General features: G+C 34.4%; 2 protein-coding genes across 6 annotated transcripts; one reads left to right on the top strand and one right to left on the bottom strand.

Moving 5' to 3' along the window:
- Positions 1-136: 136 nt before the first annotated feature.
- LOC107862790 (DNA-binding protein RHL1) lies at positions 137-6958 on the bottom strand. 4 transcript variants are annotated; one of them, XM_016708448.2, is made up of 9 exons: positions 6487-6958; positions 5439-5549; positions 4066-4152; positions 3687-3901; positions 3219-3292; positions 2825-2985; positions 1738-1848; positions 810-848; positions 137-653 (listed from the first exon to the last, which is right to left on the bottom strand). In XM_016708448.2, exons 1-9 carry the CDS (start codon positions 6799-6801, stop codon positions 618-620), a joined length of 1149 nt encoding a protein of 382 aa, XP_016563934.1. In that variant the 5' UTR covers positions 6802-6958; the 3' UTR covers positions 137-617. The 4 variants fall into 4 exon arrangements, with proteins under 4 accessions (XP_016563934.1, XP_016563936.1, XP_047265560.1 ...); XM_016708450.2 differs by having other exon boundaries at positions 137-723; positions 6487-6933; XM_047409604.1 differs by having other exon boundaries at positions 137-723; positions 3687-3898; positions 6487-6933.
- A 4387-nt stretch (positions 6959-11345) lies between these two features.
- LOC107862789 (plastid division protein CDP1, chloroplastic) lies at positions 11346-20839 on the top strand. 2 transcript variants are annotated; one of them, XM_016708447.2, is made up of 12 exons: positions 11348-12010; positions 15161-15274; positions 15352-15489; positions 15775-15879; positions 15974-16096; positions 16922-17290; positions 17512-17607; positions 17692-17811; positions 18417-18482; positions 18562-19344; positions 19930-20120; positions 20436-20839. In XM_016708447.2, the coding sequence occupies exons 1-12, from the start codon at positions 11702-11704 to the stop codon at positions 20518-20520; spliced, it is 2499 nt and encodes an 832-aa protein (XP_016563933.2). In that variant the 5' UTR covers positions 11348-11701; the 3' UTR covers positions 20521-20839. The 2 variants fall into 2 exon arrangements, with proteins under 2 accessions (XP_047265559.1, XP_016563933.2); XM_047409603.1 differs by lacking the exon at positions 20436-20839 and having other exon boundaries at positions 11346-12010; positions 18562-19382; positions 19930-19957.
- Positions 20840-21479: the final 640 nt, after the last annotated feature.

The following is a 21479-nucleotide window of genomic DNA, read 5'->3' as shown; positions in this document are numbered from 1 at the left end:
AAGCACAAACCTTTTGCATTTTGGAACTAGAACTTTCAATGTTACATCATATTATAGTATGGAGATTCAAGCGTCCCTCTACAATCGAAGACTTCAAGAATATGTGTGTGTAGTTTCAGCAGAAAGGAAACAAAGGAAAAACCAAAACAAGGTTTGTTATAACAAAAATCTCAACCCAACACTGATATTCTATGATAATTGATAACACGATAACTGGATTTTAAACTGTAAAGGAAACAATTCAACACCAAATGACCAAGGAAAATCGAATTTCAGAAGAGATGAGAAATCTGAAAAACCTAACAACTTCAGCCTGTCAGTCACATTTCACATCCTCATGGCTTTATACATATTCTTCCATAGCTAACTGTGGCCGCCTTCACGTTATCATCCTCCCCCCAAATGTAATCTTTGAGTATTTTAGGAGGAACCGTCTTCTAGAGTCCCAACATGGCATGCCCATGTGATGGTCACTCCGTCACTCGTAGTGTCCTCCTTGGCATCCAGGTTAGCAGCTTCTTCAATTGAATTCACATCATTTGTCCACGAGAGTAATTTACAGATCCATTGAGAATGGTTGTCATATTATATCGATTAAAATATAAAAAGACAATAACTCAAGTAGCCCAATCTTCATCACTAGCTTCTGTATCCTGAATATATTTGAGAATTGAAGAATAACCCAAAATATGAGAGTCAAGGGCTTAACAGCAGAGCATAAAGCTTCAGAAAACAACACAGAAACAGTTAAATTAACAGACACAAAATTAATCAAGGAAAAAAAATTCGAGGTGTTTCAGAATTCAAACCTTAGATGAACTAGAGAACTCTTCAATGTCATCTTCACCCTACGAAGTATGTCAAAACACAAGGAACAGCAGTTATATTAACTGAATTTAGAAATAAGAGACTAGCACAACCAGTACAGATCTTTTTTCGGTTTGGTAAATCAAATGAATATAGATCTTGTCAGCTGAGCATGAGAAGAATTGGCTACCCTAATTCCTATCCATGAAACAGTTGTATATTTTCTTTTTATGACATGAATGGATAGAAAATGAATGCACTCATCGGAACAAGCCCTTTTCTTTTTTCTAATTTACACAGGAAAAAGTTTCCATTAATATCTGGTTTAAACAAATTTATCATCAGTTTCAGATAACATGAGATAAGTTTTAGAGAGCCAAAGTCAAAACTGCACATACAAGGGATCTGCATAACTTCAAGTTGGAACTGTTTGACATGTTTGATATACTTAATTACCACAATGAACGGCCATAATCTTGCGATGTGTATCACAAGCACAGAAAAGGAGAAGTCCTCCACCCCCAAACTTCCCTAAGCAGATGAAGGCGGTATAAGAAGTTTGCCAAAGCTTCCAGCTAAAAATAACAATATGTCTAGTTTAACCCGAACTAAGGTAAACTGCTTCCCAAAATTGGAAATCAACATCATTCGGGGGGTGAGAAGATATCCTATTGTCGAACTTAACAAAGATTCAGACAGAAAGTTAGTTACTATGTATTTCACTAAATTATAGACTATGAACCAATTCAATTATTTTCAAATATATATCTTCAAGTCTTAAAAAGAGACTGCTGGAATTCCTTTCATCATCTTTGGTAGCTAGTCAAAACTGCCACTTACGAAGAAACAAAGACTATGCAAGAAATAGAGTTGCCCAGTTGGACTGAGCATGGCAAATGGATAAATTGCAGAACATAGTCTGAATTTTACCTGAGAAGTACCAACACGATCAGACATGGTCGCACCACATTCTGTGTTGGACTCACCTTTATTTGTTGATTTTCTTGTTTTCCTCGGAGAAGCTCTAACTGGAGTGACAAGCTTCAAAGTTTGTGGAGAAATACAAACATAATTATTTGTGCATCAACAGAACAAGCATGAGTATGACCCAATAAAATATGAGGAGAAGTTGACCGAAAAAATCACTTTTACCCAAATACACTTTTTTTCTTTTTCTTTCTTGTTAAGGTAAAACCTAAACACAAAATTGATAGTTACTAGCCATGAGATTCCATCTACTAGATGAACTATTATGTGGTTTATCCCCAACTATAGCACCTCAGTTATCACTTTGAGCGTAAAACTCAACCGCTAAAGTAATATTCTGCAAGAAAATTTAGGCAAAGTGCAAGGATAACTAAAACGGAGTTCATGAAGGGAAGCTCAGAAAATTTCCGCAAGGCAAGCTAATTCAAATTCAGCAAACACCATTATACTAGATTTCTCATTTTCCTCTGCAAATGAATTAAGTTATTGCTCCTATTTGTCAAATTGGCCCTCAAATTTTTCATCTACTTCCTATCTTTCCTCTTCACTCCACCCACGATTCTTGCATTACCTCTCTTTACCATCTCTACCCTCTTTGACGGAACGCTAGTAATGCAGGACCACAAAACTTTTGCTCCCAATAACCATATCCTACCGTGGCTATCAAATACCTTCATAACCATGTCTATAGAATATCATGTAGTTTAGCATCATTGTTGGAGATAACAGGATGGCATCACCATATACAAATTCTGAATGCAGGTGATTCTACTTTTTTAGGATACAAGCTTTAGGAAATTTAAGGGATGAAGAGTTGTGGTCGCCCATGAAGGGAGATCATAAAAAGCACTTGGTCTCCCTCCCTCCCTCCCTCCCTTCTTTTTCAACAAGTACGCATTAATGTTGTTAGACAGACAAAGTGTTCAACAGCGTCTAAAATTAACTTGTTGCCTCATGAGTCATGACAGAGCTACAAGTCAATACCCTGTCTACATTTTTTTTTTTTGATGAAGTAAGATAGAGTCCGTACCTTGTCAACTTTCTTAAACATTGTTGAAATAGTAGACTGAACAAGAGAACTTTGCTTAGTACGGGTGGATTTCTTAGACTTGGAAGCAGATTCAGCAGCAGCAGTAATTTTTTCAGCAACTTGACTTTGTACTACAGTATCATCACAAAGAATGTCAATGCCTGCACCACAGATTTTCCAATCCATTAAACTACTTAAAGGAACTGGGAGATAGCAGGTGAAGGGATATGAACAACAGAACAAGCTCAAAGACCAGAGACAAGAGACAAGACTTTGAGGGACTCTCACTCTAATGGCTTCTTTGAAGAAGTTTGGAGAAAAACTAATAAATGGATATAAGAAAATATTTACGCGATGTTCCCAGAAGCACAATTTTTTGTTGAACGAACCATACCAGTTTTTTCTTCTTCCTCAGAAGTTTCCGCTTCACTGTCAACCAAATCATCCCCGGAAGAAGGTTCTGCAAAACTGAATTATTGAACATAAAAATCATGTTCATGTATTAAGCAGGCATCAGAGTCAATTACATCTTAGTTATTAAAGGAAATATCCCTCGAGAAATTAATGCAAGCAAATACAATGGAAAGCTTCAAAGAAAAAAATCATAGGCATATAAAGTTGCGACAAAAGATAAGTGCTAACTGATTCTCTTATCTCCTAACAGTAAGGGCGCATATTATGAATGAATGAATTTAATTTTAAATGCCTTCATATGCAGATTCAGTAATCCTGAAGTTGTCTTTCACCATACTGATAAAAGCTATGTTATACTACATACAGTTAGTTGCATCTAATACAATAGAGTCACAGCAAGGGATCAATAATAAGGAAAACTACATATTATACAAGTCAAAGAATATACTTGAATTTTTTTCCTGCTGCCCTTGCTGAACGACGAGAAGGAGTTAATTCCATGAACTCTTTTGAATCATTCTGACTTTCTGATAATAACTCCTCCTGCTCATGTTCAGGAGACTGTTCTTCCACATGCTTGTCCCCAAATTCGCTAATACTTCGTTTTTGAACGCATGTAGCACCGGCTCCACCTTTAAAATCACACTCCAATTTCTCTTGCTGCTGTAACCAAATAAGATACCCAATGCGGTGTCAGCAATTCTTTGAAAACATTGGCCAACAATCAGCAAATTTAATATACACTACTACTTAATGCTTTAACCAATTAAATAAGGAACAAATGCTTTAACCAATTAAATAAGGAACAACTCAACAAAAGAACTAACCACATTCAGCTCCTTTGGATACTCGAGTCGTGCTTCTTCAGGATTCTCATCTTTCTTCCCTATCCACCATGCATCAGAAAACACAATCTGGAAAAGAAATACGCCAAAAATCAGGAAAAATAAAACAGGACAAGTAAATGCAACAACAACAACAAACCCAGTGTAATCCCATAAAATGGGGTCTGAAGAGGGTAAGATGTACGCAGTCCATACCGCTACCTCCGAAGAAGTAGAGAGGCGACAAGTAAATGCAACCAAGTGCTACAATAAATCTTTTTAATTTTCATCAGAGCCTTATAATAAGTTGAACTGTAACAGAAGTAAACAAATCCCAATATGTCGAACAGAGTCAATAAACAAAGCAGATCCAAGACAAACATTTGCAATGGTTATTGGCACTTGATAGTACACATGTTTATACAACAACATACCCAATGTAATCCCACAAATGGGGTCTGGGGAAGTAGAGTGTATATTCACCACATTTATAATATCTCAAACTAACAAATTTTGTACAGAGAAAATCGATGATGTCATGGGGAACATACTTAATAACGGAATATGTCTTCAAGATGGGTAAGTTAATTGTATTAAAACAACTTTTTCTAATCAAACTTTTGGAATGTAAACTGAAATATTAGCCCAAGAGACGAAGGTTTTGCAGAACGAATGAAAAGGTACAACCAACAGATGAAGTGTAAGCCATAAGGTAACAAATAATAGCACTTATTTGGAATTAAAAAAACTTATAACTTGAGAAGGAAACTTGAAAGAACAATATCCATACTTGACTCAAATGAAAATCTAGATGCGCTGCAAACTTTAACCCAACAAGCTCTATAAATCAAAACATTGATCATACACATCCCCATTTAAGACCATCAGCAAGCTCCTTAGCAAAGAACAGAACCATTTATAATATGGATATTGCCAAATCATAAAACATATCAGAAATATGACAAAACATAAAACATATCACAAATATGGTCTTTGTCAAACTTAACTAAAGAGACATTTTGGTTCTATTTTTCATTGTCATGAAACATATCTGTTAGAGAAAAGATAAATAGTTCCTCTTGGTTTCTTCCACTTCCTTGGAGGGTGGCTCTTGCATACTTTCTTTTCAATCATCTGAAGTATACTTGTTTCTAAAGACAATATAATTCTACAGCTTGCAAGGGAGAATGAGAAGGAAAGTTCTACCATTCTATTACTTCTAAATATGATGCCTTGACGATGTTTATTACATTGTTCATTGAAACAAAAGTCATTCCCTAAAAGAGGCAATTCTTTGCAAAACGAAGCTCCTGCGATTTAAATTGATACTAAGATAAATAGATTAAAATACAGAACATAGAGAGAGAACTACCAACCATATTGTCAAAGTAATCTTCGCACACTACATTCTTCCCACCTCTGGAGAACTGCATAGTCAGATAACCATTCTTCGGATATACAATTGTCCCAAACAACTTCATTTGACCCTGCAGATCCAATTGGAAAAAGAAAATTGACTTAATAAAAGAATATCATGACTCCCAATCAGCACGAATGCATCCACTCTATGGGTAGTGTAAAGAATGGATCTTGGGCCTAACTCAACCTCAAAAGCTAGACCATTAAGGGGAGATTGTTCAAGTCCATATAAGGAGACGAAGTACCCATCGTTTTTCTGATGTGGGACTCTTGAAAGGTAGCAAGTGCATTCATACCAACTACCTTCAACTTATGAAATATAATAGGCAAAAGAAAATTTTAAAAATAAATATAAAGAAAATGATCATCCACACTAAAAACCAAAAAAAAAAAAGGAAAAATTAACTACACTAGATTCCCATAATTACTAATAATTTCTAAGCAATCAATCTCTAACTAAGTAGGCAAATTTACCAAATAAAGTTAAAATAACTGTCCTTTGTTTCTTCATTAGCTGGTTTCGGAACATTAGACTGTCAAGTGCTAGAGAAATACTCAAGAATATCAAGTACTCCCTCCTTCCCCATTTACTTGTCACATTGCTTCACGAGAGTCAAAAGGTACGAACTTTCTCCATTTTGTTTTTTTTTTGTTTTTATGTTTTCTCATTGTTATAATGTTATTTATCATGAGTCGGGGTCTATCGAAAACAGCCTCTCTACTTCATCTAAAATAGTGGTATGGACTGCATACACTTTACCCTCCCCAGAACTCACTTTGTGGGAATACAAAGTATATTGTTGTTGTTGCAGTCAAAAGGTACGAACTTAGACCAACATTTTAACTTGTATTTTTCGAACATCTAAATAGTAAATATTAAATCAGTCTAATTTAATTTAGTTCCGAAAACTAGTCAAATTAACTCTGGTGAAGCGAAATATGATAAAGTAAAATTGACGAACGGTAGTAGCAAAAGTAGATTAATTAAGTCAAAAATCATTATACCTGAGGGAAATCGAGGTAGAGAATAGGGTTTTTAGTACCAAGGTTTTTCAGCTCACCAATTTTACCTCCCGAAACCGGAGCAAGCAAACCAGGAAAAGAGAATAGAAACCGATTCTTCCTTTGAGACTTGCGCAAAATATCTGCACCGTGATGTTTAATCACTGTTTTTGATGGACCTAGACACTGGTTAGCCCTTGATGAATTCTCTGAGAGCATTTGCTTAGAAATAGCAAGTCTTTTTAACCTCTTTTTCTCTTCCATATCTGGATTGGGTTCTCCATTTGTTGCTGATTGCTTCTTACCACCTTTAGCCATAGCCTAACTGAGTCGGGACAGTAGATGGAAATTGTAGTAAGCTTCTTAGCAGTGGGAGAAGCAGTTTATGAAAAGGAAAATAAAGAAAGAAATAATAGGGGGAAATTCGCACTACGAACAGAAGTACTCGTGTTTCTAAGGGTTCGTTTGGTAAAGTATATACTAACAAGTTAAAATATGATGTATTAGTAATGATTCTATTAGTAATGTTTGTGTTAGTTATGCTTATGTCAGTGATGTTTGTATTATTTTTTATGTAATGTTTGGTTTGATGTATTGAAAATAACATAAACTAAATTATTTTAATTTTTTTTTAACAAAAATATTCTACATATATATGTTGAAAAATGATACGAATTTTTTTTTAGGGATAATATTGTCTTTAATCATGTTAATCCACGTATTGGATTCATTGCATTGCTAATATCATAAAGTAATACACACCTTAATACATAATAAAGTGTTTTACATAGGATGAAAAAGTACACCAAATAAGGTATTAGTAGTACATATTAAACTAATGTATGCATTAATTTTTCAATACACTCTATCAAACGACTCTTTAGTTTGGGTTATTTTGATTTGACGTGACGTCTAAAAATAAGAAAAAAGAAATTATATTTTATGATCTAAAATTAAAATATATTAAATATGTTAAGTATTTTTAATCTTCTAGTCTTCCTGTTATGTGGATATTGACATATTGTTATAAAAGTAACAACATTATTTTTCGAAAAATAAAAACAGATTAAAAAATTAGGTGAAGCAAATTGAGACGAAAGTAATAGCACAATTTTATTATTCCCGTTTCTTCTTACTTTAGTTCAGAATGTAATTTAGAATATAAAATTAACAAAATCACTTCCTCTGTTACTTCCCTTTTTTGGTCATTTCATAAAGTGTGATTATTTTTTTTTTAGCAATTTTTTAATTCGAATTTTTCAGTATAACAGGTATATAATTATAAAATTAAAAGAAATTTTATTATATTGTATCTGGAAGAATGATGTACTCGTGTGAACTAAATCAGAGAGTCTTAGTAATTTTAAAAAAAAATTGAGATAAAAAAAGTAATTAGCTTAAAAAAATTAAATTTATGTAACTTTTACTTAATTCTAGTGTAACTACTCAATTGTTTATTGAATTGAAAAAAGTAAATTTATATTAATCAATTACTAATTTTCATATTTTCTTTTAGTTTTTAGGAATCTGATTTTCCTTTCAAGGCTTGATGTTTGTGTGTTATATTTTAAAAATTTGGAAATGAATACTTTAATTTACGAGAGATTCTATATGATATTGGTGTTAACTGAAGCTTGATGATATATTTTTTCTATCACCTTTATCATAATATTAAAATTAAATATAGTTTAATTAATAAAAATTCTACTGACATTAATGATTTATCATGCTATGATTGTATTAGTAATCACTGTAGAAGATTACTTCTTACCACATATTCTCCACGTATTTTTTTATTATTGTCGATTGTAGTAAAGTAAAATTAGGGCAAAAAAGTAGAAATTAATTTCAGTTATGTTTTTTATATTTGATAATATTTGACGCTTTAGGTATGCAGTCTATAATGTTTCTTCATCATATTGAAGATCTTGACATACATTATACATCTATAACTTCATTTACTTTTCACATTTCACCGCTGCTACGATCATCCTCTGTTATTACTGTCACCCACTATCTATAACCGTCATCATCGACCACATCAATCACCATCATATTACCATCAACTTCACATTCAATTATCACGACCATTCGCTACTATTTACAATCATCATGTCTAATCACTAGTTCACCTCTAGATAATTACTATCCAAAACTATCGCCATTACCACATAATCTACAATTGACATCTACAAATATATTTTTTTATATTCTTAGTAACAGTTCTTTTCTAATTCTTCTTTCTATGCATGTACTCATCATAAACCTCCCTATTTATTTATTTTCAACTTTGTGATGATAAAACATATATGGAGAGAATCTAAAATCTCTTTAATTCAAAATACTAATTCGTCGTGATTAACCAGAAAAACTCTTTAACTTCCATGAAGAAAAATTAGTAGTATCATTCATGATACTTTATATAAATTTATTTCATTTTCTCTACCATATGTTATGATTTTCATTCATGGTACTTTATATAAATTCATTTCACGTACTCTACCATGCATATGTCATGATTTTTATTTTTCGCTCATGTTATCTTAAACAAATTTATTTTATAATTTGGTCTACCATTTTGTCGCTATTTTTAGTTTTCTCTCATATAAACTTATTCCATTTATTTTAACGGCTGTCATAGTTACATTAATTTTTATTCATAGTACTGCATCTAAAACACAACAATACATTTATTAACTACAAATTAATACCCATGATACATTAAACAAAATACCAAAAGCAACTAATCATATAAGATGGTTATAACATTAAAACTACAATCACAAAAGAAAATGAATACAATTGACAATACAAACCATGTCATTTTGATGGGACTTCATCATAAATATATTCAACAAACAGAACAAAAGAAGAAACATTATTCCCCATCACGTCCGTACGTTATCATGAAAAACATAAGAATATAGCAAATAAATAAAACCTATTTTCATAATAAAATAAAAATATATTTGAAAGATCAGTCACAATGTGGGAAATAAATCATAGACTATAATTATTTCTTTTTTGTACTTACATAGAAAAAAAAAATGAGTTTTCAAAGTGATGGGCTTCTAATTACTACTTTCTCCGTCCCATTTTATGTGTCATCATTTGATCGGACATGGAATTTAAGAAAAAAGGGAAGACTTAGTAAAGTTTACCAAATTATCCTTTATCAAAAACTGTGCCAATATTTTTTTTTTAACTAAGTGGAACCAATAAGAATAAAAGGGTAATTGTGTCTTTAAAAAGTTGCCTAATAAGAAAAGGCGACACTTATTTTGGAACGAACTAAAAAAAAAATGATGACACATAATTTAGGATGGAGGGAGTATTTTTTTCTGCAAAACAATGAAAAAGTAGAAGATAGACAAACTTGATGAGATAGAAACTTTAAACTTGATGCGTGATGAAACTACAACTATTATGTTGCTGTTCTTTTATTACACACACAAAAAGAAGATATGTTTTGGTATTTACATGGAAAACTGTCATAGTTATTTTATGTTGGGCAATTATTAATGGAGAAGAATATTTTAAATTCTATAGTAACATTGAGATTTTTTTGTCAAGCAAATTAAATGAACAAAAGTAAAATTTTCTGAATCTTTTTGGGTATTTTAGCTAGTGGTTCTTTCATCCAAATGCTATTTCAACCTTAAAAGCATTTATTTCTCAATTATATTTTAAAAGATAATCAAACATTAGGCTTAATACATCATAATCCTTCAAGCTTGTTGATAAATTTTATTTACACTTCAATCATAGTTTATTCCGATCAATTGCATGAACACGTGATGTAATGTTTTTATCATATACTTTTTGTTCAATTTTTTGGAATCTATTTTTTGCATATATATTTCCAATGTCAATTATGTAGATAAGTTAATCACTTAAAATGTGTCATATTCATCATTATATGAGTTGGTCTCAATAAGTCGTAAACTTTATGTATGTTTCAATTGAGATGGTGTATATAATTAATAGAGATCATAATGCTTTATGTGGGTTAACTTATTTACGCAATGAAGCTTGAAAGTATGCGCGAACTATTTTTCAAAAGTAAACAAGAAATGTCTAATAGAAACACTTTATCAAGTGTTCGAGCGCTCTATTGGAATAAGTCATAGTTTGTGTTTGAATATAAAAAATTCAGTAAGTCGTAGAGTTTGTTGATGTATTAAAGCCTAAATGTATTATTGAATAGAAGAAACAGACAGGAAAATCAAGAGAGAATAAAGAAAACTCTCACTGCATTGATGTATCACATAATTTCTTGCATGGAAAAAATAAAAGACTACATAGCTACTTATAGAAAATTAAAGGGAATAAAATAAAATAAAATATATTATTTTTCTTATAGATGCTAAACTAAAAGAAAACTAAATATTCTGTAACAAATGTAGGAAGAAAAATAATTATTCTAAAACAAGACCGGAAACTAAAAGTTAGTAAATAATCTACCATTAATATAAAATATAATATAGAAGGAAAGTAAATTTTAACAAAATATTAGCATATAATAAGCTCCCGTTTGGTTTAGAAATTTTGATATATGTTGAAACTTGAAAAATTATATTTTTGAAATTGTAATATTTAAAATCTAAAATTTTATTTGAACATATATTTTACTTAAATTTTTTTTTTTTTAAAGTTTCATAAGCGGAACTCAAAAAAAACTAAAAACTACTTGAGAGCCAACTTTTGGTAACTTAAAATTATTTAAAGATTAACTTTTCAACAATCAAATAAATATTTGCATATAAATTTTCAAAACCCATGGTCAAACTCCAATGCTAAAAATTGGCCATCCCATACATATCTTACCATATTTTTACTCTTTAATTTAGCCCACTGGGCCATTGTTTCCATAGTTCCAAACATTACAATCACATAAACACCATTGCCATCATTTTCTCCTTCTATTTCCTTTTCCATTTCCATCTCATTATACTCCAAAATTCTTCACATGTTAATCACAAAAAGGGCAAAAAAGCATTAAAGCAACGGTAATCCTAACGATTCCTTCATTCCAAATACTGCAAAGTATATAACCCAATCTTTTACCTCCTGCAAGCAAAGCTCAATTTGCTCAGCCAAAATAAAAATAAAAATAAAAAATCACACTGTAATTTTTGCAATGTTGATTTTGGTGATTCGAGGGTAATGCCAGTAAAGCATGTGGTAAAACAGGACGGAGAAATATATAACAGTGTATATGACGGCAGTATTTCATCAAGTGCCGAGTGCACTTTACTTTTGTTGCATTGAGAATGACCTAGACAAGCTGTATTTGTACAATGCTGCTTTAGATGTTCCAATCAGAGGGAAAATTGATAAGAAATGGGGGAAATTCAGAGCTAGGGTTACGGTTGGATGTTGTGGTTCTAGGAAGAGAGGTAATCGCCGGTGGAGATTGTATGCTACTGATACTCGTGTTTTGGAAAGTGGTACGGTGGATAGGAGTAATGCTAATGCTCAGGCTCCGATGGTTCCGTTTATTGAAATTCCAGTCACTTGTTACCAGGTGCGGATTTTAGTTGCATTGTGTTTAGTAAAAATGAATTTGATTTTTTGCTTTATATGTTTTTGGGAAATTTTGGAGAATGCTACGCGAGTATGACTTTTTATGTAATTTTTGTGGGAAAGAGCTAGTGTTGATATTCCTGTAGCAATTTGAAGGTACATAATTATTTTGTGGTTAATTAAAGTGGTGTAGCCAGATGTAGTGAAGGGTGGCTAGTTGAACAACTTTCGTCGAAAAATTATACGATGTATGTAGAAAATTATACGAAGTATATAGGTAAAGAATAATTTTTTAAACAAGATATATTAAATCTTGAACAGGCTTAAAATTTTGTTGGCTTCACCGTTGTAAGAGTTCCAAAGTCATTGTGCAATTTGCATGAGTTAGAAGCAAATGGAAGCTGTACTGGTTATGCCTATACTAATTGATAGAATTTAGAAGATACCTGGTGCAAATAGACTGTTGTTCAATTATTTATGTCTTTTTCTTGAAACTTGTAACTTTGTTCAATTGCTTATATCTCAGAGAAACAAATAAATGCCTAATGAATGGAGCAGAAACCTAGATATTAACTATTGTTTTGGTTCATGGAGAGTTGATCATTTTCCTTTTATTTTTTGGCATGTGCGAATGAGATAACTTGTTTGGTTCTTCATCTTTTGACTTTAGGCTTCCATTTTCTGGGAGAACTATTTTTTTATATTGAGGAAACATCCTTATTTGACCAATGATAGAATTTCTTACAATATATTATACGCTCACAAACATTTAGGGCCAGTGAATGAAATAATACGAGTACCAAACTTCCTCACATTACCATTTTTACTTGACTGTACAAGTAATGCTTAAATTGCTGGAATAAGTCCTCATAGGTAGCTGTCAAATTATGCATTTGGAATTCATGAGTTTCAGCACTGTCAAGCAATGAAATCTTTGAGAATGAGTCCAGCTAAACTTGCTACGAAATATCATGCTGCATGCTTGCTGTGCACTTGTGCTAATGGTAAAAAAGATGGAGCCATGCAGTTACTATTGTTGGTGAAAAGGGAGGGTAGGTTTGTTGATTTACTCAAACAAATATGCTAATCTTAAATATGTAGTGATAATATAATATTTGCAACTTGTTTCTGCTAACATTCCTTTGCAAGTTTAGCCCCTATAAAAGGAATGGAATTGAAGTTAGACTAGATGCTGCATTTGTGTCGGATTCTCCAAAAATACACTACTTTTGGAGAATCAGACACACATCCATTAACATTTGTTGAAGAGTCCGAGCAACATAGACATGTCTAGGTTCAAATGCCAATGGTTCATAAATTCGCCAATGTGATGATTGATGGTGACCAATGGTGTTGAAATGGGAGGAGGTAGGCTTGAAACCACATGGAGAAGAAGCTGTCTTGAAACACCGTAGTGTCTCAAAATTTATGCAGACCTAGAGGAGAACAAAATACTGTGTGAGGAAAGGATCTACATAAGCAATACAACTAATTGGAGCTTAGGTTTCGATGTTGTTGATTCACATACATACATTAGGTAAGGTGCTTGTCATGAGTCTCTTTAGTTTGGTTAGAGATTTGTATGTTAATGTGGAAACAAGTATGAGATTTTGAGAATCTCTAGCTTAAGAGAAACCTGGAGTTGTCGTAAAAGGCAAGTTATTGGACATCGGAACAAAACATGACCAATAGAGCGGAATGGATGTAGAAAATTAATACCTAATTGTAACTAGTTTGGAATCGAAGCATAGTTGTTAATGTTTTGAGCCATGCGTTCAGCCTGCGGCACACAAAATTTGCGTCGCGCATTCCTTAGTTAAAAAATTCAAACCGCTTTAGTTGTCCTTTCACTAATATGGTGACCCCAAACATCCATTCTGAATTCTAATTGTGAATTATAAATTGTAATGCCCTTATTCTTAACGAAAGAATTAAAATGGTACTCCCTCCGTTTCAAAATAGTTGGCAGGTTTAGGTTTTGCACAACCCTTAAGAAAAAATTAATTAGGAGTGTGATTTGACTAATATATCCATTATTAATTCTTTAATCATTATCTATTTACGTGCCTCTTTATTCTAGAATAATTAACGCTAAGGGTACAGTTGGAAAGGAATAATTAATGCTTTGTTCTTTTAAACTGACAACTATTTTGAAACAAGTATTTTTAGTAGACATGCCAACTATTTCGAAACAAAGGGAGTACCTCCTTTTCCCTTATAGAAATATAATACTCCCTTTGTCCATTGAGCACATTTCTATATTTATAAATTTCACTTGAGACTTACCATTTTACCCTTAATGAGATGAACTTGTTTAAAATCACAAGTTCCAAAAGTCTTTCTTTCTTAAACTTTGTGCCCAGTCAAACACTACCATGTAAATTGGAGGGAGGAGGTACATATTTTTGGTTTAGCATTTAAAACTTAGTGGCAATGTATCAAATAGTAGGTTTATAATATCCCGATACTACACATTAATGCATTGACGAAGACGTTTGACCAAAATATAGGTTAGCTATTGGAAAGTCAGCATAGACCCAAATAATTTGATAGAGTTAGTATATTCATTTACTTGTTTCCATTCTACACATTCGATAATTTGCTGGTAGGAAGCGTGCTCCAATAAAGGTTTTAAGTCTAATTTTCAAAAAAAAAAAAAAAAAGGTTTTAGGTCTAGTGAAGGGAAAAATGAGTCTGTATACATTACAAAGTATATGATGAACAACGTTAATAATATGGAGACACTATATCTATGGACTCTTTATGTTAGTGAGAGGAGCATGGATCCTTTTTGTAGTTATTTGCACTTCTTGGATGCTATATTATAAGTAAAACAATCTCTTTTCTTTTTATTTCCTCTTAATGTGCCTGTCCTTCCTCTCTACTTCTTTGGAGGTGGTGGTATGGACTGCGTACATTTTACCCTCCCCAGACCCCACTAGGTGGGAATATACTGGGTATGTTGTTGTTGTTGTTGTTAATGTGCCTTTCCTTACTGGGCCAGTGCTTTCAAGTGGGAATATATTGTTGAGTACTAAATCTAGCAAAGTTGATTTGGTGTCCAAGAAAGTGGTACTAAAGCTGGAGGTAAGGGGAGGAAGAACCTTTCTATTTCCATGAAATGATCCACAATTTTTGTATAAACTTGCAGATCCTCGGTGTCTCAGACCGAGCTGAGAAGGATGAAATTGTCAAGTCGGTAATGCATCTCAAGAATGCTGAGGTTGAAGATGGGTACACCATGGATGCTGTTGTTTCTCGCCAGGTGGTAGCTGCAATCCTACATATTCAACTTTCTTATAGAGCTTATCTGTATTCTCATGCTTGGCTTTATGTTTTCAGAATCTTCTAATGGATGTGAGGGATAAGCTTTTGTTTGAGCCAGAATATGCTGGAAATATTAAAGAAAAGATTCTACCAAGGTCTTCTCTTAGAATACCATGGCCTTGGCTATCTAGCGCTCTTTGTCTTCTTCAAGAGGTAAGATACAATAGACAATACATTTGTGGAAAAAAGTTGTGAAGTAAATTAAAAGAAATAGTATCATAATTCATAAGACATATAAGTGAAGGCAGATGAAGTTACCAGTCAAGTTAAGTTTGTAGTTATGGACTGGTACTTGTCCTCTTTTCTTTATGTTTAGCTTTATTTCGGTATACACACTATGTTCACATCTTGCTCTATAGAATTGTAATAATCTCTTAGATTGAGCAAGTGGATCACTGCTTTGCAAGTTTGTGCTGATTATTTACAGTTTTCATTCAGGTTGGGGAAGAGAAGCTTGTGCTAAATATTGGACAAAAAGCTCTTCAACATCCAGACTCTAAGCCTTATGTACATGATATTCTTTTGTCCATGGCACTTGCTGAGGTTAGGCAAAGAGAGAAACTATCTTAACTCTACGCTGTCTTTTACTTGGGATCTGTGTATGCTTGGGTTTCTTATTCTAGGTGCTTTCTTGAAGTGTGCAATTGCAAAAGTTGGATTCGAGAAGAACAAAATTTCACAAGGATTTGAAGCTCTTGCTCGTGCTCAATGTCTTTTAAGAAGCAAAGTTTCTCTTGGGAAGATGACATTGTTATCTCAGGTTAGCTTGTTTTAGTGCTACTGTCTTATATCCAGAATTTATTTTGTGAAGGCTAAGTTATATTTGCTCTTCATCTTATTTTTCATTTTACATGGAAGTGCTGTAGTTTAGAAGTGGAACAAGATGGGAACCTAGTGTTAGATATTTAAGGCTGTGCTATGTGAATGTGCATCAATTTTACTACTTCCATCTCATCATCAGTACATCCTTCATCATTCTAAAAGTAATTGCAGTCGACTAAAAATCTAGCACGAGTTAGATATAAAAGGTGGTTCTCTGTAAAAATGTGTAGCTATGATGTTATGGCCATAGTTGGAAACTTGGGAGTTGTAGGTGATTTCAGTCTCTGCATCATTTAGTGCAAATACTTTTCTGATGTGCTGTTTTGAAGGGGAGTCTTGGAGCAACTGATAAAGTTGCTGCCACGTGACCCGGAGGTCACTAATTCAAGCCTTGGCAACAGCCCCTTGCAGAAATGTAAGGTGAGGCCGCGTACGATAGATCCTTGTGATCAGGCCCTTCCCGGACCTTTGCATAACAGGAGCTTAGTGCACCGGGCTGCCCTTTAGAAGGGTAGCCTTGGAGTAACTGGTAAAATTGTTGCCATGTGACCAGGAGGTCACGGGTTAAGCCTTGGAAACAACCTCCTGCGGAAATGCGAGGTAAGGCTGCGTATGATACACCCTTGCCGTGAGGCCCTTCCCTGAACCTTGCGCATAGCGGGAGCTTTAATGCACCGGGCTGCCCTCTTTTTTTTTTTTTTTTTACTTTTCTGATGTGCTGTTTCTTGTTTCTCATTGGGATTACATTTAACCTTGCTCTTAGATAGAAGAATCATTGGAAGAGCTTGCTCCTGCCTGCACCTTGGAGTTATTAGGCATGCCTCGTACTCCTGAAAATGCTGAACGGAGGTTAGGGGCCATTGCAGCATTACGTGAATTGCTCAGACAGGGTCTTGATGTAGAAGCTTCCTGCCAAGTTCAGGATTGGCAATGCTTCTTAAATCAAGCCCTCAACAAGCTTATGGCTTCAGAGACTGTTGAACTCCTTCAATGGGATAATTTGGCTCTCACAAGGAAGAACAAAAAATCCATTGAGTCGCAAAACCAAAGAGTTGTAATTGATTTCAACTGTTTCTACGTGGTTTTATTAGCTTATATTGCCCTTGGATTTTCCAGCAAGCAGATTGATCTGGTAATTACGATGTTGATCTGTTATTTGTACTTTGATTTTCACTTGCTGAAGTTGAACACAATAAAGTGCTTTCTCTCTGTTAAAATATAAGGTTGAATTGCATCAACTCTGTGTGCATGTGTATAAGACTATTCCAATATCTTGCAAGATGTTTTACCTAAGAATGTCAGGACACCGGTTGCAGTAACACGTTGACAAAAAAATTCAATTGCTTATTGCAGATTAACAAATCCAAAATAATTTGTGAGTGTTTGATTGCTTCAGAAGGAGTTGATTTGAAATTTGAGGAAGCCTTCTTGTTGTTCCTTCTCGGGCAGGTAAATCCGTAGTTTCCTCTTTCACTGGCTATGTATTTCCTCTGCCTTAAGTGTTTATGGAAAAAGTAAATTCTGTTAATACAGGGTGATGAGGCTGCCGCTACTGAAAAGCTTCGGCAGCTTGAGCTGAACTCAGATACAGCTTCACGTAATTTAGCATCGGTCAAAGAAATGAAAGAAGTTTCAACTGTTTCAAAACCGCTGGTATGTATTGCTTTACATGCTGTTAATCAGACTCTGAAATTATGTGGTTCGTATAGGACTGATTTCCTTTTTTCTGCCTCTGCAGTTATTTCATTTTATTTTCTTTAGAGGCCATTACTTTTCTCTCTTTTAAAATGTAAATGCAGTTCTCCGTTACCCCAACTCCGTAGCACCAACTTATATTTGTTGACATATTGTTGCTCTTTTGCAGAGTCCACCTTTTTTTAAACAAAACTAGGATATCCTGACCATAGATAATGAAAAAGCAAAACTAGTTTCTATTTTTTCCTTCAGTAAAGTTCAGCTGATTTGAAGGCACCCTACTGAGTTTTTTGGCGCACACACTTACCAAGTCAGTGTTATATGGACATTTTCCATTTGACCTTGCTTTAATCTATTTCTAACTTACTTACACGCGCGCACACACACACATATATTCTATTACCTATTTTGATCCTTTTCTATACTGTTCTTTCTTCTGCTAATTTTCGAACGCTTAATCTGCATTCTTTTATCTAAGGGTGATACTTATATCTGGGGTAAGTCTTTTGTTGAGTTGAGTTGAAGTCAAATGTTTCTCATCAGAACATCTTGTGGATTTTCAGGAGACCTGGTTGAAGGATGTTGTGCTTAGCTTGTTCCCGGATACGAGGGATTGTTCTCCGTCATTAGTGAGTCATGTTACAAAATGTTTTATCCGAGAAGTACCTCATTGTAGAGAGCTAAACTAACTCTAAAGATTTGCAACAGGTGAACTTCTTTCGCGGCGAAAAACAAACTTCTGCGAGCAGGGGAAACAGAAGAGGTCTGCAGACGGCATCTCATATTAGTCATAGACCACTTGCACCTGCTATTCCATGGGACCAAAGAGCTTTAGATGAACCACTTCCATACTGTGATACTTCACGACATCTCGGGTCAGCTGTAAAGCAGTTAGCTCCACCTAATTTGCAAGCTCAATTGACCGTGGACAAGGTCAATGTGGGCAATGCTGCTGGGATGCCATCAGTTCAGTTAAAAAGAAATTTGGGTGCTGGACGTAAGGTTTGGGAAATTTGGTTGGGCCTGAATAGCATAGTTGAGAAGATTATTTTTGTTGTGTCAGTTGGATGCATTATCTTTGTTTCCTTCAAGCTAATGAACATGCAGTTGTGGAGAATGAAAAATGGATCTGGTTGGTGGTGGCTAAACACTCCAAGGATGACAAGCTCCCATTCCTGGAAAATGGATTTTCGTCAAGATCCTAATTATAGGCATGCAAGGAATAGAAGTGGCATCATTGAGAAGTTGAAGAAGTTGCTTCCAAAGTTCACAATGCAAATAGGGCTGCGCCCACAAGCTTCTGGTCTCCAAAATTCTTTCTTTGCTACTGGTTTATCACCCTACGCAACAGCAGCTTACAAGACACCAATGCCTATAGAAGAAGCTGAGACCCTTATCAAAAAATGGCAAACCATTAAGGCAGAAGCACTAGGGCCTGACCATAATATTGATGGTCTCTTTGAAGTTCTTGATGAGCCAATGCTTGTTCAGGTAGCTGCATTGGTTATTAATGCATGATGTGCCTATAGGTATTGCTGGAAATTGTGGTGTTCAACATCAATTATTTTACTAGCATATGTTCATTATAAACTCCATTTGCATGCCATAAGAGTACATGTTCACTTATATGGTGCAATAACTTGTAGCACCATGGGTGATACTTGGACTTGAATAAAAGTGAAAAATATTAAATTTCAGATTGTCAAACACAATTTCTTATCAGTTTTGCTCAAATTGATATAGTTGGGCTAAGCACCCTCCAATTCCAACCCCTAGGGTGTGGGTCCAACTGTTCGAGTCACCAAGGGAGAAAAAGGGTGGGAGCTCCTAGGGAGGGGTAAAAGAACGAAGAAAAAGAAAGTGAATATGTTGGTTGTGTGAAATTCATTGAGCAGACTGGTTATGTATCTGCACAATTTATGATGAACTAATGAAGTAAGTCTGTTTTCCTAATATGTTGTGATTCTGGAGAAAGGTTGAACCTCATTGATTTCACAGAATGTCAAAAACTTAAACTAATGTCCCTCCCCCTTAAGTGTGTACTGCTGATCCCTGTTCTTTCTAATTGTACAACAGTGGCAAGCCTTGTCTGAAGCAGCAAAAACCAGGTCGTGTTTCTGGAGATTTGTTTTGCTCCAACTTTCAGTTTTACGAGCAGAGATTTTGACCGATGGGATTGGTCTGGAGATGGCAGAAATAGAGGCAATCCTGGAGGAAGCAGCTGAACTTGTGGATGAATCACAGCTTAAGAACCCAAATTATTACAGGTAAACAGAAATTGTTTGGAAGTTGGTCGTGTACATCAGTTTGACTATGTTATTTCATTCTTTTGGATTATGATATGATGGTGTTTACCTTTTCATGCAAATTTGATCTGTAACTTCAGGATTTGTTGATCACTTCAGTTGCCTGTTAGATATTGTATCCATTTCTACTATTGCATCTTGTAACGAGCAATTTTGGCATCATTTCCTCGAATTATTCCTCCATGTATTTAGAGTTCCATCTATCTGTGGCTCAAAATGAATTAGTGCTTATTTTCATATAAAACCACTAAAAGTTCCTTGGTGATCATGTTGCAGCACTTACAAAATTCGTTACGTTCTGAAGAGGCAAGATGATGGTGCTTGGAGGTTTAGTGAAGGACATATTCTAACAGAGTCATGACTTCTAGCATAGTGATAGTAGAACTCTCAGTATATAAAACCACAGCTTACCTGTATATGAGATATTCAAGCTGACATTGACTGCAGTCAAGGAGATAGTGGTTGTTTAGTTTGTTTCTTCTTCTTTAGAATAATGCCTTTCTTAGTTTGTCCTTGTCAATTTTGGCAGGTAATTTCTGGCATCATTAGTTGGTGTATTCTTTCTTTCTTTCTTTCTTTTTTTTCCTTTTTTCAGTTGGAAGGGAGTGGCTAATCTATTGTAGCGAGGTAAATTAGACTATGGAAGTAAAATCTGAGTTTTTAAACTGATTTCTGACGAATTTTGTTGTCAGTATCCAATACCTTTATGATTGTGTTACGGTATGTGTGCTTGTTAAGAGAATTTGAGCAAACATCAGTGAGTTCATACTCTCTATCGTTTTTATCTGTATCGAACTTCTAGAATTGTTATAAAATGTACTTCTCCAGTGTTTTCTGGTAGACTTCTCGAGTTCGACGGCCTGAAAAATAACGTGGAAAATCAATCGTTATTTGTTCCCTAATCTGCAGCCCCCCGCGCTATTGCTACGATTACTCACCACAGGCTACTGAAATGTAGAGTGCTTGTGGAAAGAACACATTTGGATAAGAGTCCATTTTGTGCGAGTACACGTCGGAAAAAAAAAGTATATGCAAGATTCCGCACATCAACAACAACAAGAAGTCCAGTATATTCCCACACAGTGAGGTCTGGGGAGGGTAAAATGTACGCAGTCCATACCGCTACCTCCGAAGAAGTAGAGAGGTTGTTTCCGCACATGTAATGACCTAAAAAACAGGAAAAGAAAAATGGTCCATTTGTGAAACCATTTTGAATTTTCAAAAGAGGTCTAAGATCAGTTGCAAAGAGAATATTGAACAAAATCCCACCATCAGTCCCATTATACTACCTACTAGTTGGAGTTCTACGATGTCTAAGGA

Source organism: Capsicum annuum, chromosome 3 (genome assembly GCF_002878395.1).
Source record: "Capsicum annuum cultivar UCD-10X-F1 chromosome 3, UCD10Xv1.1, whole genome shotgun sequence".
In the NCBI taxonomy this organism is placed as follows: Eukaryota; Viridiplantae; Streptophyta; class Magnoliopsida; order Solanales; family Solanaceae; genus Capsicum; species Capsicum annuum.
The sequence above is the reverse complement of the archived record's forward strand: the minus strand, read 5'-3'. Positions and strand labels throughout refer to the sequence as shown.